Genomic DNA, 19,073 nt, shown 5'->3' on the forward strand with positions numbered 1-19,073 from the left:
AAATAAATATTTGTTTGCGTTATTAACGCATGCGCAATGCGAGATAATGTCTGCGTTGAACCGACTGCTCACGCTGAGCTAACAAAACAGTATTTTGTTGGCGTCATCAGTACGTCAACTTCCCGCTGACGCCCAGAGAAGAGTTAAGAAACCAGGCCTTAAGGCTTTAAATGCTATTATTATTTTAAATTGTTATTAATAAATATTATTTTGTTAGAAAAGATTTATTTGATAATATGATAATAGTTCAAAACCTTTATTTAACATATGTATGAAAAGGGGATTGACAAAAACCACCTGGATTTATGACATTATTCTAAAGTAAGCATGTCAAAAAAATTATTACTGCAATGTGTCAGTTGTAATTTTAAAATAATTTTTAAGGATTTATGGAAATTTTTTAAAAAATATCAATCATAATAATTAAAATCGAAAATTAATTGATAGGTTCACATAAACTTAGAGTAAATCAATTGGATTGAAGCGGATTGCTGTCTTTGAAAGTAATTCTTCGAATGTCTGATTCAAAAAGTGTGTATTGTAATATTGTTTTATATATTATCAGAAACTGTAAAGTTATGTGGAAATTTTTTCCAAAAACAGCTGCAAGCACAAATGTCGAACAGCATGAATATGTGATATATAATCATTCAACACATCATAAACAAATTACTAGCAATGCGTTGTATGAAATTCACATGTTCTAATAATATTCTATTAAATATTGACTTTTGACTTTTAAAATTGACTTTTTAAAAACACTGTAAAGATGTATTGTGATAACTGTCAAAACAACACAATGAAAGATGCATCACAGATTTTCAAAGTTATACTATAGTTTAATTTCCTGGCTTTTCTAAATCTATTTGTTGTTAAATTTATGAAACTTAGAAATTTTCCTTTTTTTTAAATGTTGCTAATATATATCCAAATTTACAAGCAAATATATTTTATTCTCTAATAGTTATAATCTTCCAGAGCTTAAAATCCATGTTATAAGATTAAATATAGTTTTTATTAGGTTTAGCTTTATCTAGAATAAAACGAGAAAAAATATTCATTTTATTTTAAATTGTTAAATTAATTTTGTCTTAAATGTCCAGAAAACATCGTACTAACTAAATGTTTCAGTCCAAACAATAATCAGTTCTGACCAACTTTACTATATATTTCATAAATATACTGTTGGTTTAGCATTAACACTCAATGCTCTAAAGTAAAACCACTAACAGAAAACTTTTCGTGAGACCTGTAAAGTAACTTTCACCAGCACATTAAATCATTAAAGATTGTATTTATTAATTGAATAAATTTGTCGTGAAAATATCTGCCACCATATGTGTCTTGTTCTATAATAACTACCTTACTATTTATAAAATCCTATTAAGAGAGAAAACAAAAAAGGTCACTTTGGGGATACCAAATTTGTAACTAAGGGTGGAAAAAAAAATTTCAAAATCGGTCATCAGTAGGTCAACAATAGTAAAGACAATAAAAATCATTGAAACCAACTTGATAGTCATGTAAAAGTTTTCTTTAATTATCCTACACTGAAGCTTGATTTTTCTACCATAAGTCAAAGTTTATATAGTAGGCATGTAGGAGAATCAAACAAACCAAAATGATGTAGATGTTTGTGTAAAACTCATATCTGATTTTAAGATAAAAAATTAGTCACTGTTCACAGACAAGGCTTCATTAACAAGTAAGCCCAAATTTTATGTTTCATTAATTCCTAGTAAAACATTTTAGAGAGAAAGTTTGCTAATCATAAACTTAATGAATTCTAACAGTTAAATAAACACATTCATGTATAAAGTTATTTTTGTTGTATTTAACATAACAGATAATGACTTCATTCTTTCTCTTAAGAAAAAAAGCTTGCTAAGCATGGGTGGCAAGAAAGGAATGAAGCAGCACAACACTTCATCAGGAGTTCCTCATGGCAGTCCTCCCTTGGTAAGACTTTTTCCTCAGGGATAGTTTTTCATTCCAAATTTTTAATCAACCTAAAAATTTTCCTAAAGCTGAATGTTCGTGAGATTGGACATATTCTACTTCTCTAGATAAAGATATCTACGCGACATTCTCTTCCTTTTCTAATTTTATAACGAACCAAAAATACAACAACTAATTCTTCACTGTAGATGTCACTGAATTCTTTTATAGCTTGATTTAATTTGAAACATTTTTAATGTGCACCTGCTCTTGCATTTTTAATGATTTCTACAACAGAAACATCAATGTTTACATAGATCCTATTTGATAAAATGTTAGGCTCCGCAATAGCAGGAAAGACAAACATTTTTCGTTCAGTATCCATGAAAAATGGTTAGTTACAAGAAAAATTTGGTCAAGATGACAATCATCTTTTAAGAAACGTCTTTAAAAAATGGAAAGATGCAAAAAATGTTCTCTACCAATAACTGAAATATGAAATCTCTGCAGCAATTCTCTGGTTAGACTCAAAACAATTTGAGTCTAACCAGTGAATTGGTCAAAATTTTAAACATTCTATAATGAGTTAAATATTTAATTTTAAGGCACATAATTTTTAATCGACACAGTGTATTTAAGAATTTATTGTAAAAAAAAGATATTAAAAAAAAATAGTTTTGTCAGATCTTAATTTAATTATTAAATATATGACGGTAAACTTGGTTGTTCGTATTCCAAGAACATTTTTTACTTTTTCTCATCCCTAGACTGTCGAAATAGTGATACCCAAAATATTTCTTAACATGTTTTGTTTTTACTCACTCATTATTTAAATTGATATGATTTTTTTAACCACAAGACAAGTTTATATAGTAGGCATATAGGAGAATCAAACAAACCAAAACAATGTAGATGTTTGTTTTTAACTCATATCTGATGTTAAGATTAAAATTAGTCACTGTACACAGAAAAAGCTGCATTAACAAGTAAGCCCACATTTTATGTTTTATTAATTCCTTGTAAAACATTTTAGAAAAAAAAGTTTGCTACTCATAAACTTGATGAATTCTAAAAAATAACTAAGCAAATTTATGTATAAAATTACTTTTATTGTATTTAACATAGCATATAATGACTTCATTCTTTCTCTTAAGAAAAAAAGCTTGCTAAACATGAGTGGCAAGAAAGGAATGAAGCAGCACAACATTTCATCAAGAATTCATCAAGGCAGTCCTCCCTTGGTAAGATTTTTTCCTGCAGGGATAGTTTTTCCTTCCAAATTTTTAATCAACCCAAAAATTTTCCCAAAGCTGAATGTTCGTGAGAGCGGACATATTCTGCCTCGCTGGATAAAGATTACTATGCTACATTCTCCTCCTTTTCTAATTTTATCACAAACTCAAAATACAACATCTAATTCTCCATTGTAGATGTTACAGAATTCTTTTATAGCTGGACTTAATTTGAAGCATTTTTAATGTACACCTGCTCTTGCAATTTTAATGATCTTTACTACAGAAGCATCAATGTTTACGTGGATCCTATTTGATAAAGTGATAGGCTCCACAATAGTAGCAAAGACAAAATTTTTTTGCTTCAGTATCCATGAAAAAATAGTTAGTTGCAAGAAAAATTTGGTCAAGATGACAATTAGCTTTAAAGAAGCGTCTTGGAAAAAATGGAAAGATGTAAAAAAGGTTCTTTGAAAGAATAAAATGTCCTTTTGGAAATGCTTATAAAGTGTTACTAATTTTGCTTATTAACTTGCTTTGCCAAATTTATAAGAAATTTTAAACATTCTCTAATGAGCTAAATATTTAATTTTAAAACACCTAATTTTTAGTCGACATAGTTTATTTAAGAATTTATTGTAAAAAAAATAGTTTTATTAGATCTTAATTTTATTATTAAGTATATGACAGGAAACTTGTTTGTTCTGTTTCCAAAAATATTTTTGTATTTTTTCCCAACCCTTGACTGTCGAAATAGGTTAAAGCGTCATTTTAACTAGTGTTACTCAAAAAATTTCTTAGCATGTTTTGTTTTGACTCATTCATTATGTAAATTTGTTACATGATTTTTCTACCATAGGTCAAGTTAATATAATAGGCATGTAGGAGAATCAAACCAAAAGAATGTAGATGTTAGTGTATAACTCATCTGATTTTAACCCGGGAGAACTCGCACTACTTACCGTCACACGAGAGCGCGCGATGAACTTCGCAGGCCCGGAGCGGATTTTCGCTTAAGAAAACGGTAAAATCAATTTGCTGAGCATAAAAGATTTGTGTTTTCAACTTAGAATTATATATGGGAAAAGAAGAAATAAAATATTTTTTATAACAGCAAGTTTAAAAAAGTTTAATGATATATTTATATATTTACAATAAAAGTTTGAAAAACTTTTTTTAAGCTATACATGCAATTAATATTAAATTTTGAACAATTAAAAAATTATAAAGTATTTTTCCAATTAAATAATGTTTATTACATTTACTATAATTGAAACAAAACTTACATTTCACTGGCATATTCTGCAAATAACACTGCTATGCTCTCCGCATACATTTTTTGAACATTTGGCACAGGAAATTTGAGATTTTCTGTTAATTTTGCTGGGGCAGATATGACACCTTTTTCTTGAACATTTTTATTTTTTTGCCGGTGGTGTTTCATAATTTTCATTGCGGCCGCTATCTATTTTTTCACGTAATTTTCGCAGAAGCGTCGGCTGCAAACTTCTTTTTTCTACATGCTCCTTCAGAAGCTCTAATGCCAGATCTTTCAAAAATAAACTCCTTTTTTTTGTATTGGAGTAGTGGTGATTTCGCAGATAATAGTAAAATTCGCGCATTTGTGGCTGCAGAATACTGAAAAATACTGTCATCGGTCATCTGTTACTAATTCTTGCAGTGGAATAAGTAGCTGACATTTCATCAACTACATCTACAGCTCCCTTTGTCAGATTGTAAAAAGTTATTATTTCTGGCTTCTGCAGTTGAAACATCAATTGCACCATCATTGTGCATGGTAGACAAAAGTACCACACATTTATTTTTTTTCGGTACGTAGGATACCAAAGCCGCATTCTTCTGGAATCCAAATAAAGAGGAATACACTTCTCGTTTCTTCCCAGAAATGAATTCTTCTGGTAGTTCTCTTTTTTTTCTGACAGTTCCTACAAATGTAATTTTCTTTTGAAGGAGATCTTTCTTAATGCATAACTAGTATACCAATTGTCAACTGTGAGATTACTTCCAGAGTTGTAAATCTGTTCCACTAACCTCTTGACAATTTTATCGGGCATATTTTCTACTTTATATAGACCTTCTGGTTGAGCTCCTGCATAAATTTCAAGATTCCAAGTATAAAATGTCCTAGAATCAACTAAAGCAAATATTTTAATTCCATACTTGGCAGGTTTACATGGAATATACTGACGAAAGGAACATTTACCTCTAGAGGGTTCTAACTTTTCATCTATAGTGACAAATTCCCCAAGACTGTATTGGCAGTTTGCGACAAATTTTTCAAAAATAGATCGTATGGGAGCCAATTTATCCAGTTCTCTTCTAGAAGGACGATCAGTAATATCATCGAATCTTATGCATCTCATTAGGAATAAAATGTGATTATATGACATAGTCTGACAAAAAATTTCAAGCCCTGTGCCATCGGTATTCCAAATATCACGGACATTTACATGTGAGGATTTGTTAATTCCCGCTAAATAAAGAAGGCCAATAAACGCTCTTATTTCCTTCATATTTGTCTCACAAGCATCTCTTTTTTTTTGGAAATTGCCTGCAATTGATTTTATATAAATGTTTGTGCATTCCACAATACTCTTTGTTATTGTTTCGTCGATAAGCAACTTCCATGATTCGATAGAGCAGGATACATTTCTTGCATCACCAACGTTTCCGGGCAATTTTGTTATGATATTGTGAGCTGGAGTTCTCACGTTTTGTCTTAGTTCATTTTTATTCCATTTAGTTACTTTATCTTTGCCAATATAGTACCCAACGGATTCTATAATATCAAAATCACTAGATGAATTTAAATCTTCTTCTGAACTTGACTGATGATCACTATATTGTTGTGTGTCAACACTTTCTTCATCATCCTCATTAATAGATTCCTCATCAGTTGAAACTTCAGCTAATAAGGTTTCCAAATGCTTCATTTCTTCTTTATAGGTTAAAGAGCGATGCATTTTACAGCCTCTTCCTTCACATTCACAATCTAAAATGAGAATCGTGAGCGCTCGCACCGGGCCTCAGAAGCCCGAATCGGAATTTTCTCAGAAAAGGGGGGTCGTACATTCCTGAAATTCCTGTGGTCAGTATGTAGGTGACCTTCAACGCAGCTACCGTGAATCTGGTCCATTTTCATTGAAGGGGTATTTTTCTGCAGCATAGTTTTGTAATGACCGAGAGACCCGGCGCGACTCTTCCCAGGTTTAGAATAAAATAAGTCACTGTGCAGAGAAAAGGCTTCATTAACAAGTAAGCCCAAATTTTATGTTATATTAATTCCTTGTAAAACATTTTAGAAAGGAGGTTTGCTACTCATAAACTTAATCAATTCTAACGAATAAATAAACCATTTGATGTATTATGTTATTTTTGTTGTGTTTAACATAACAGATAATGACTTTATTCTTTCTCTTAAGAAAAAACGCTTGCTAAGCATGGGTGGCAAGAAAGGAATGAAGCAGCACAACGCTTCATCAGGAGTTCATCAAGACAGTGCTCCCTTGGTAAGATTTTTTTTCTGCAGGGATAGTTTTTCCTTCCAAATTTTTAATCAACCCAAACATTTTCCTAAAGCTGAATGTTTGTGCGATCGGACATATTCTGCTTCTTTGGATAAAGATTACTATGCCACATTCTGCTCCTTTTCTAATTTTATCAAAAATACAACATCTAATTCTCCACTGTAGATGTTACAGAATTCTTTTATAGCTTGACTTAATTTGAAACATTTTTAATGTACACCTGCTCTTGCATTTTTAATGATTTCTATAACAGAAGCATCAATGTTTACATGGATCCTATTTGATAAATTGTTAGGCTCCACAATAGTAGCAAAGACAAAGCATTTTTAGTTCAGTATCCATTAAAAAATAGTCAGTTGCAAGAAATATTTGGTCAACATGACGTTTAACTTTAAAGAAACATCTTTATAAAATGGAAAGATGTAAAATATTTTCTCTACTAATAGCTGGTATATGAAATCTCTGGTTCACTGGTTAGACTCAAAATGATTTGAGTTTTTAAGAATGTGTATTTTTTTTCTTAAACTCATCCATTCCACTAATCCAAAAGCTTTTCAGAGAATTTTAAGGCATTTTTTTTTCTCTAATTATTTTTCAAACCCAGCTTACTTTTGAGGGTATTTTAAGGGTATGAAAAGTCCCACCTGTAATAAATCTAAGAGTTTTGTTTTGAACAATTTCTAATTTTTCTTTATTGTATTGAATGCTGCAAGTGGAAGCTCGGCTTTTGATCATACATTCTATAATGAGCTATATACTGCGACCTCTCACTTATGCACCACCTCTTTTATGCATCTTTTTCATTGATACAATGAATTTTTTAGGTCCCAGTACATTAGATAGGAAAATAATGATAAACATCCTTTGTTTGTGAGTCGCTCTAAAAATAAATTTTTCAATTATGCGCCAAAATTTTAGGCTAACATTTTAATTTTTTAATCCTTTAAATATTTTTTCATTTAAAAAGAAAAAAAAATTTAATTAAAAATGAAGCAAATAAACAATCCTTGTTGCAGATAAAAGAAATATATGTTGTTAGTTCCTATTGAATTTGCTTCCCCCTGTGACCTTTTCATTTTTGCTGTTTCTGGAAAGACATTCTTTCTAGAATTTTGAATAGGGTGTCTTATCTGTTACACCAACAACAATGAAAGCCCATTCATCTTTTAGAAAAAGACCATTTCTCTTGTCCAGAGTTTTAGTCCGGTTAGTTTTACTCCCATGCTGTTTTCTAGAAAAAGACACCTAGAATACGAAAGATGAAAGAGACTGTGATCACTTACTTGAAGTCAGATGGACATTATGAGTAAATAAAAGGAGGTGATCTGTTTAGTGACAGAAGTACTTGAACACAACTTATTGTGCAACATATTATGATGTCAAGTAATTTTCTTAGAAATTTATCATGTGATGTTTCACCCCCTCCCATAAAACTCAAATTTTTTTGTGAAGAACTGTTCATTTATATCTAACTAAAACTTGAGAACGTGGTGGATGATACTGATGAGATGATAAAGTTGCTCCAAATCACACAACAGTATTGAAAGCTTTAGACGCTATTCCTGACTATTTACAATTTAATTTTGCTTCTGAAACTCCCCCTTATCACATTTATATGAACTGAAAAAAACTGTTTTTGAATAACATCGGCAAAAACAAATACAAACATGTATTAAGATTATTTTGTAAGAAAATAAATTGTCTTAAGGTATGTTAAATTTTTTCTTTGTATAATTATAGTAAATACCAAAACAGTATAAATATTAACATTTAATCTTAAGAAACATATTTATTCATATTGTCACTGCAATTTACATTGCGTTTTAGAATTTTGAAGTTTTTCACTTATGCGCCTCTTTCACTTATGCGTTTTTTTCTCTTGGCCCCTTACACTGGTGCATAAGTGAGAGTTCACTGTATTTAATTTTTAAGCACCTAATTTTTAGTCAACACAGTTTATTTAAGAATTTCTTGTAAGAAAAATAATTTTAAAAAAAATAGTTGTGTTAGATCTTAATTCAATTATTAAATTTATGACAGGAAGCTAGCCCTAGACTGTCAAAATAGTTTTAAGCTAGTGTAACCCAAAATATTTCTTAACACCTTTTGTTTTTACTCATTCATTATTTAACTTTTCTGAATTGATACGTGAAAACAATTTTTTGTTAAAAAAGAAAAAAAAACATAGACAATAAAACCAACAATCTTTAAAATCAGTAAAAAATGTTGAAATGCATACATTTTTAGAAGTGTTATGAGATATTATAGGGTTTCCATGGTTCATAAAAACTGCTTAATCTTTATTTTGGAAAATAAGGAACCTTAAAAGTACTTAATTTTTGTCATCATATCTATACATGAAACCTATGTTTATTGGGTTTTTGATGAAAACGCTATGTTTTTTCAAAAATGCTTTAAATTTTTATTCCCCAGTACTAAATAAGAATGCATGATTTACTTCTAACAAGAAAGTTATAAATTGTTTTATTGCAAAACAAGTTTTAGATTGTTACATAAAAATTTAAACTTACCCAATTTAAAGAGCCCAGACTTTTTGTTATTAATGTCTATTAGAAAAAAAAATTCAAACTTAGATGACTTTCTTTTTTAAGAAAGGTAAATAACTGGCTCCGTCTCTAGTGGTACATGAATATTCGATGATAAACAAACTTACTATTTTTAAGGTCCTTAATTTTTTCAAAAAAATGTTCTTAAAAGTCCTTTAGTTTTCTTAAAAGAGTAGAAACCTTGAAAAATCAGTTGATTTAACTCAATTTTTTTCATTATTTCTAGATGCTGCGGCAATATATGAAACACTTTTCTAAAGTTTTAAATGAAAACAGCTTTAAAACTGTTTTCAAATCAAATACAATTTTTAGCTGCACAGGAAGCATAATCATTGCCAATATGTAATAAACAATGGAAAAAGAAGATAAATATATGAAACCAAAAAAATATTGCGACCCCAACATATTCTATACAAATTGTCTTCAAAATAAATGTTCCCTCTGGGCACTATGTGTGAAAAAATTCCATAATAGTTGTAAAACATTGCGCCTTTTCCATTCAAGTTGGACCTAAACGTTTTTAAAATTTGATCTGATCAGTTAAGCAATTTTCTAGTGGGTCCTGATTTCCAAGAAACACAGTTACAACTCAATTTCCCTTTCTCTTTAAAAAGGCGTTAATTATCTTGACATTGACCGAAATGAACAAGTCAAGGAAAGATTTGAATAAGAAGGAAAGATGGAAGAACTACAAAGCAATTTATTGTTTTGATTTTTACCAATTTTGGCTAAACTTGATTAAAGATTATAAAATCTGTTAGCTTTAACAATACATTTAGGGAGGGGTACCATCTGACCTGTACTGTTTGCACACTAAAGAATTACACAAAATTGGCTCTGAATGAAGTAATTTTTTTCAAAAAGTTTAAGCTTATCATTTTTCTTAAATTAGTGCTGATAAAGCTGTATTAATTTTATAATATATTCATTTACTCCAGTTGAATATTAAAATGTAAGATAGAAATTAATAATAATTGCCATCAAAATGTTACACAGAAATAAATATTGTCGCAATATTAAGTATGCTTATGTTTCAGAATTTATCATTGCAAAGTTGAAATATCATTTTGCATAAAAATATTTTTCCCTCTTTTGTTCTTCTGGTCTTAGGGTGGGGTGTTGACTTTCAAGATCCTCTTGGTTTCAATCATTCTGCTGGAAGGACCCCAGTTTGTACAACCAAAAACTTGTTAACTCCAAATTTAATGCACATTATCATGCCACATTATTCAGCATGTTTTTGTTTCCCAATTCATTATTGCAAGAGTGAAGTATCATTTCGGATAGAAGTGCTTTTCCTTCTTCCATTTTTAAGCTAAGGGGAGCAAATTAAAGCCCCTTGGTTCTAATCATTTTGAACATGGGGCCTGGTTTTTACAATCAAAAGATTAACTCAGAATTTAATGCAAATTATGCCGCAATATTAAGTTTGTTTATGATTCATAATTCATCATTGTGAAGTTTAAATATCATTTTGTGTAGAAGTATTTTTCCTTCCATTTGAGGGGAGGAGTCTCAAGAGCCCCTTGGTTGACAATAGTTGGCAGGTGGGGCCTGGGTTAGTACAATCAAAAATTTGTTTACTCTTAATTTTATTCTGCAATTGTATGTTTGTTTGTTTTATGTTTTTTTGTGTGCATGTCTTCTGTTGTTTCATAATTCATCATTGTGAAGATGAAGTAGCATTTTGTATAGAATATTTTTGCCATTTTTAGAGGGGGCTGATTAGTAAGAGACCCCTTGGTCTCACAATTTGGTAGTTCAGTCTCCAGTTTGTACACTCAAAAGTTTGTAAACTCAAAATTTCATTCTCATGCATTAGGCTGAAGATACAGTTCCTATAATTATTTCAATTGTGACACACTTGGTAGCTTCAGATTTAATCATTAAATAAAATTCTAGATTAATATTTTATTTATAATTCCTATAATAAAATAAATTACAACAAAGTATTTTATAAAACTATATAAGCTTTTTTTTTCTTTGTTCAAAAGGAAATGGATTTATAGCGACATGGTTTTTTACCTGCAAGGAAAGCGCATCCCTTTGGCTTAGTCCTAGAGGCAATCCCTTTTTCAGGTCTATGGCCTGTCCAACCCTTACTTGTGGTGTAAAGTAAGTCTTGTAAGCCACCCCAATTTACTCCTGCAGGCTTTTTTTTAAAAGTTGTAGTTGCCACCACACTAACTCTGCATATTATACCAATATTACTCCTCTATTATATCCATGTATTCCATGTGACTATATTTAGTCATATGAAATTAAAAGCATTTCTAATAAATGTCTTACATTATCATTTAGTTGCATTCAACGATCATTTTGACTTTAAAAATTCTTATCCTCTTCAATGTACTTTGATTGAATAATGCTTTGACGGATTTTGATCACACTTTAGTTTTATACTAATTTCTGAAATCAAACATATTTTTTAATTCATTTTGATAAATATCAAAATTCTATTCCTCAAGATCCATTCTACCAATTTTGTTCCAGTTTTATACGACATAATTTAAAATGACATAGTTGACATATAAATGTTGACATAATGACATATAAAATTACATACTTTAAAATGACTTAAAAAAATTTTATACCTTGAAATCATAAATATTTTGACCCCTATTAAATATAATTATAAAAAAAAATTTAACATAGAATAATTATCCTATATTTTTAATTGTTTGCAAAAAAATTTTGATTTGCTTAAAAATTCTCCAGATACAGCAAAGTAAGCAAAAAGTAAAATTAACATTAAAGAACTCAAACTTTATAGACCACTATCCTGACTAATCAATTTGAATTATATTTTCTAGATAGCAGCTACCTCTCATATTTTGATATTCAAAAATTCAAATCCATCAGAAAAAAAGTTATGTTCGAGTCTAATTCTGTTACTTAATTAATAGTTAGAACTTACTATTTATCATGTTTAAGGTTTCCCTTTTGAACCATTATAGTTTATACTTTGTTCATATAAATCCAATCATTAGAACATAAGTTATTCAGGGTGATATTTTTTATTTTGCGTGATGTAACAATCATATATACCATAGTTATGTATATACCTCATATATACTCTTTTTGAAGGTATATTCTTGATGTAACCACAGTTTGGTTTGCCAATAGCAATACTCAACATTAATATTAACCTTGAAATAAATATTGTAAGATATCAACTTACAAAATTTGAATTACGAAAGTTGCAGATGATAAGGAAAGGAATTAAAAAATAATGGCCATTATATTCAAAGACCCTAGCAATTTCAGAAATTAAAAAAATTAAGTTAAATCTTTTTTTTTTTTGTTCAATTGCATAGGTCACTATTACATATATCTCAAGATTTTACTCATAAATCTGGTGAAGAGTTTTATTTAAATTTTTTGTTATTATGTGCACTATTTCTTTTATTTTTATCTAATCTTGGCTATTGCTGTAAAACATAACAATTAAAGTTTTTAACCCACATAAGCTGTGGCATATCTTCTGAAATTATGTAGTAATTTATTTTTTTATCAACATTTTAGTTCAAATATATCAAATCAAATAGAATTGAACTTAAAGCTTTATTTTTTTTTCATAAAAATTTAATTTTATTTTGTGTTTGGCTATAATATATTATTCTTTTTAAATTTACCAAAACAGTTATTACAAAAAAAGTTTATAGTTTTTCTTAATTTTTCAAAGCTTTGACATGTCTATAAGTAATAAATAATCAAATAATTGAAAATATATTATTTATCTGTCTATATCTTTTTATCAATGTTTTCTACTAAAAAATTTGTGTTTTGAATCTGTTGTTGATCTATGCATACCTGTATCTCTTTAGGTGAAAAAATATTTTAAATCAAACAGAAGGAGAAAAATTCTAGAGGCATCTGGTTATCCAATATGTGGTTTTCTGAGGACTTCTGTTAACTTGAATGAAGCACACAGAAACATTCCTCAACATAAGGCACTCCTAGTATGTTTGAAAATGTTTTTAAGTTTTGTTTTTAATTTTTAAGTTTTTTTACCTTATATGTACCTTTATGCATGATGATATTATCAGGGTTGCCACAGGCTACTTAAATGCGACTATTAGCTACTATTTTTGGCCTGAGGCAACTATGGCAACCTTTTTTGCCTGAAAAAGCTAAAAAAGAGCAACTATTTTGATAAAAAGGAGACTATTGCAAGACTTTTCTGTACTCATAGCAATGTTTTTTAAGCATAAACTGGATGCGCAATCTGCGGCCTGCAAGAGCTTCTGAACACAATGAATTTTTTTCTTAAAGAAATACAAATTTGAGTCATCACTTTTTAATGTGCTCAATCTCCACAAATTCCATTGTAAGTCTAAGTGATATTTTGTTTCTCAATCGTCTTTTCAACGTTTATTGCTACGAAATTTTGCATGATTTTTAAAAAAAATTTAATTCGATATTGCAATGCAACAATTTCGAATTTGAGTAATCTCTTTACACGCATTTATATGCATATATGCATATTTGCTGAATCAATTATTAATAAAATGAAAAATTTTTTTGAAAAACTATGTTTTTTTTTAATAAAAAATTATTTTTCTGAAATAATTCTTGTAGTTACAAGTTAAATAATTTAATTTTCTCAAATTTAAAATTTTTTTTATATAAAAATTTAGTGCTAGAACACTAACGTTTATATAAAAATTATCATAGTGCCTACCAATTGACTAAATAGATAATGTTATATGATAATTAAGTCGTTCAATAAAGTTTTAGTCATATTATTGAAATTTTTTTTCTTATTTAGGCAACTATATTCATAGTTTTCGGCAACTATTTTCATGCTTTAGGCTACTAAAAGCAACTATTTTGTTAATTTTTTCCTATGTGTCTTCCAACCCTGTGTTATGAGCTTCAGCGGAAGCATAATTATAAATATGCCTGAGCCAAATCTATCTTAGCATAATAGCCTCCTCCTTTAAGATTCTAAAGAAGATAATTTACCATGGTAATTGGATAAGGTTGTTCACTCATTGCTTTGTTTAATGTGATTTTATAATCTCCGCACTCACCTGATGATTTAATCACTGGTACAATCTGTGTTGACCATTTTGGATTAGAGATTTCTTCAATTACTCATTCACTTTGAAGTTTTGCTAGGGTAGCTTCAATTTTGGGCCTCATTGCCAAAGGCATGCTTCTTGCTTTACATCTAACAGGCGCAATATCCAAATTTATGGGAAGCGATACTGGATTACCCGTATAGGAACCCAATTTATTATCAAAAATATCATCGAATTAAAATAACTCCCATTCTAATTTCATTTATGTTATTGAAGTTTCAAAAGGTTTAAGCCAAGAATCCCCCAAAATATTCTTACACTGATCATTTGAAATTAACAATTCTAACTTTGATTTGAAAAAGTTATACACAACTTCAACTTTACAAACACCAGCTTGTAAAATCCCATTTTTAGAAAAATTTTGCAGTTTTATGGAAATTGCTTTGATCAAAGGTTTTGTTAGACAAATAGAAGTTAAAAGGTATGAGGTTTGATTTTCGGTCGTTGATCTCATGCATTCAACTTGCGTCGGTGACGTCATGGTCTGCGGGTATCGGCCAGTTTATTCGCATTTGCTGTTGGTCGTTCTTGCGTGGATCATGACGTCACCCCTTATGTGTATTTAATCTTCTGTTGAAGCAGATCATTTTGTATTCTTTCTTTTCGTCACTCTGTGACATTCTTTATTACTAATGTTTTTAAATAAACTCATTTCTTCTTTTTTTTGAGTTGTACAGGTATGATATTCTGAGAGAATCTCGCTGTCAGGTTTCTCAGAAAGGAAAACTTTATTCAAAGAAATAATCAAATAATAAAAACCCGAATCAATTTCCATTTCTAATTTTTCCTTATCAACCTCAATGATTACATTTTTCTTAAACGGAGATTGAGAACTTAAGACATTCAAATACTCGGGTTAAATTTCTATTTCATTAGCACACTGTTTTTCAAATAAATTTTTTACCAACAAACTCTTACAATGTGACCCTTAGGACCACATGAATAGTATATTGTATTTTTGAATTTACGTGTTGAATGTTTAAGTTTACCCCCGCAGCCAAAACACATTATAGAATTTGCAATTTGCTACTACCTGAAGCATTAGAATTTTGTTTACTAGATTGTGCAGTATTTCTTTTGTTACAACAACCAGTGTTTTCATCACAGAAAAAAAAAGGGTGAGAATTTCTCACTCTTTCTCAAGAACAGGGTGAGATTTCAAAAAGTTAAGTGAGATTTCTAAAAATTAAAAAAAAAAGAAAAACACAAAGAGACTTGGAAAAAAAATCATTTCTTTAATTATAATACATTTTTAACATCTTCTAATTTTTAAAGCGTTGAATATTTTTGCTGCATATCATATGGAAAATGTTCTACATCTACTTTTTCATCAGCTATTCTTATTAGGTTGCTCAAATGCATATTTGTTTCGTTTTGATCGTTTCTGCCCACATTTGTTTCATTTTCATTTGTCCGTTTCGGAGTAGAAGATATTGCCTTTACAAGGTATTTGTCTATCTTACATTAATGCGCAAAAAATTTGAACGTCTGACATGAAGAAACCTTACCTACGGTAAACACGTGGTTGCAGAGAAATGCGTTCTGAAAGAGGTTCCGTGATTCCGAGAGATGGTGTTCTGTTGTTCTTAAAAGTTCTGAACAATACTGGTAAATAGGGAAACTAGATAATGGGGCAGATGTTGAAAATATGTAATGAAAGATTCAGGGAAAAAGTGAAACGGATTTTATTCTAAATGGCGCGATGAGAAATTTTTTTCAAAATGCGAGAAATTCGCGAATTTTGAAATTGGTTTATAGAATGCGCGAATTTCTCGCGGTAATCATTTTTTAATGCGAGAAAAGAAAAAAATATGCGAGATTCTCGCTCTGTAGTGAAAACACTGCAACAACATACAAAATGAATTAAATCCAAATTTTCGGAATTAGAAGAATTTTGGGTATGAATATGCTTTGATTGTGAAGCCGCAACCTCAGATGCTACGACGACAGACATTGCATTTTCAAGTGTTAAGTTCAATTCAGCCAACAATCTTCTTTCAGGGCTGATTGTGCTCCGGAAAAATTCCGGATTTTTCTCTAACATTGATCCGGAATTTTCCGGAGATCGAAGGTCCAAAAGTTTCAAAAAATCATTGATCACAGAAGTTTCCGGAAATCAAATTTTCGAAGGTGGAACTTAAAAACACAGTTTATTTTATTTGTTTGTAAGGGAGAGTCAGAGAGATACTTTATAAGCTTATATTCATGATTAATATTCATTTTTTATCAGTAAATAGTTGTTATAATCATAAACTCAAAAAAGAGAGACATATTTGTAAATTTTAATTACTTCTCTAGGTCATCATAGGTATGTGTAAAATTTTAAATATATTTTAAGTAACCTAGGAAATATTGAGAAAAAGAAGAAAAAAAACTTGTTTAAATTTTTTTTCAATTCAAATTTTTTTTTTTTTTTTAACTCAAGAAATTTTCCGGAATTTTGACTTGGGCTCACAATCACCCCTGTTCTTTGAAAATCACGAAGTTCGCAGACTGATTGATCTCATAATCATTCTGACAAGGTATCTCTGAAATTACAATCTTCGGCAAGCTTGCTTCAGCAAGCTTTTATGAAACTTAAAACGCCGAAATATTTCCAAAGAATTAGTACAAAAATGTTCTTTCAAAAGCCTAATCAAATCCTGAAATTTAAATGTTGTAACCTCTTTTGTGTAATTCGAACTAAAGTTCAAATTATAGACAATGTTTTAATTGTACAAACAGCTAAAAGATTCGCACGCTTTTTATTTTCATCTATAATAGAATTAGCTTCTAAAAAATAAGTAATATGATCAGCATATAATGTGAATGAATTTGAAGTATCAAATTCCTGAATAGAGCTTACCATTGCCATCTGAGTGCGAAATTTAACTTAAGCAAGAAGAAAATATTGCAAATTGTAAAAGCTCATTTAAACATTTAAAAACACCTATCAAAAGCATTAAATAATACCGGTGTTAGGATCATGTAAGAAATATACATGGCCAGCACTCTTTAAGAAATTGCATCTTCACGGAAATTCAATTAAAGTTGAACTTCTGCATGCCGTGTGGAGTAGGATCCCATTTTTCGTTGCCACATATTAGACTATGTGAAGTATTAGACGGCGAAGTATTCCAATTACGAATCATGATAACTTAAAATATATTTTATTAACCAACAGAACATAACAAATAGCATGCTAGCATTAAGTAATTAGTGATGAACAACTATTAGTGACATTTTCATATACTCTCTGGATTGGTGAGACTGCGTCGCTGTTCCACAACTGCAGATTGTCGTCATTGATTTGTTAATAATGATGGAAAGTGACGTCAGCTGACTTCACAACAAAATGTAAAAGTAATGTTCAAAATCAATAAAATCTTTAGTTATTATAATGTATCAATTTATTATCACTATGTTATCTCGTATATTTATTCTAATTGTGTCACATTTATACCATTAAAAGTGCACAAACTGGCAAACTGCTAACAAGTATGAAGTTTTTTTCTATTTGCAATTTCTGGGAGAGGTGCTAAGCGTAAAAAAGTTTAAGTACTACTCTGATTTGTTATATTAATATTTTTATTCTTTTCACTAATATTTGAAATTAATGAGTATTGTTATCTTTATTTGATAATATAGCATTTTGGAGGCTTAGTACCAGACATCAGTACTAAAGATATAACCGTGCCAGATGAAAACAATATTTGGTCACCTGTTTGTGAAAATTTCATGGTGTATCAAGAGGAAGCGATGTATAAATTTTCTGATAATTTGATTCATGTAAGTGGATTTGAAAAACAAAATGGCTTATGTATCTTTGAAAAAAAAATTTTTTTTGTTTAAAATATAATTTTTTTTCTTTTGTTAAAAAAATTTCTTAAAAAAAATGATCAAATGGGAAAAAATCATTTATGCTTAACAATAATTTTTACAGTCTGTCAAAAGCCCTTAACTATTTTTGATCTAATCTATACTGTATCAGAAAATAAGGCAAAATAAAATAAAAATTTAAGTTAATATTTGTATCTATCCACTTTTAGAATTTTGTAAACAACCTTAAACTAAAGCTATTAAATTATAATCTATTTTAACTTTGTAATTTCAAATTAAATAATTTAAAATTTTTACATTGTTGTGGCGTTTTTGAATAATTTTAAATAAAGGATAAATAGAAGTATTACTTTTAACTAGTAACATTTTATTATTTAAACAATTTAAGAACTAACATAGGTATATTGAACAAAAATTTAACAATTAACAGGACTATTTTAGAATTAGAATATACAATTAATTCAACTTATTTATACATTAATTCTTACGGGCTTTTTAGAATAGATGGAGAGAGACTCACCAAGTTTAGTCATGGTTCGGCCTTTTGTCACTTAGGCTGATTGCTTTTGAACCCTTTCCTTCGGCTGCTTTTATATCGTATTTTTTGGGTGATAAAAAGTTACAAATCCGAGGAAAGGTCAAGTTCTAAAGTCATTGTTGTTTTCGAGTTTGTCCCGTGATGGGTCAATCACATGATGGGGGTGACATTGTAAGATTTAAACCTAATCGTTTATTTGAATTACTTTATCCGTATTTAACTTACTATTTGCCGATGGAGATTTCCCACGGTAGTTTTATTTAATCGAAGACTCTGAAATGTTCTAGAAATCTAATCTTAGCCCTTTCTCTTGATTTTAATTTTGAGTGACGATAAGCGTCACA

At 29.5% G+C, this 19,073-nt stretch overlaps 1 protein-coding gene across 1 annotated transcript in view; it reads left to right on the top strand.

The window, feature by feature from the left end:
- The window catches only part of LOC107437513 (uncharacterized), a gene marked incomplete at its 5' end in the record, with an annotated part of 153,551 nt that overhangs the window by 102,893 nt on the left and 31,585 nt on the right, over positions 1-19,073 (top strand). The window contains 5 exon segments of the mRNA XM_071188260.1: positions 1,873-1,959; positions 3,093-3,179; positions 6,614-6,700; positions 13,113-13,247; positions 18,000-18,140. Coding sequence (XP_071044361.1) covers positions 1,873-1,959; positions 3,093-3,179; positions 6,614-6,700; positions 13,113-13,247; positions 18,000-18,140 — 537 coding nt within the window.

The sequence above is a fragment of the Parasteatoda tepidariorum genome, chromosome X2 (assembly GCF_043381705.1).
Source record: "Parasteatoda tepidariorum isolate YZ-2023 chromosome X2, CAS_Ptep_4.0, whole genome shotgun sequence".
In the NCBI taxonomy this organism is placed as follows: Eukaryota; Metazoa; Arthropoda; class Arachnida; order Araneae; family Theridiidae; genus Parasteatoda; species Parasteatoda tepidariorum.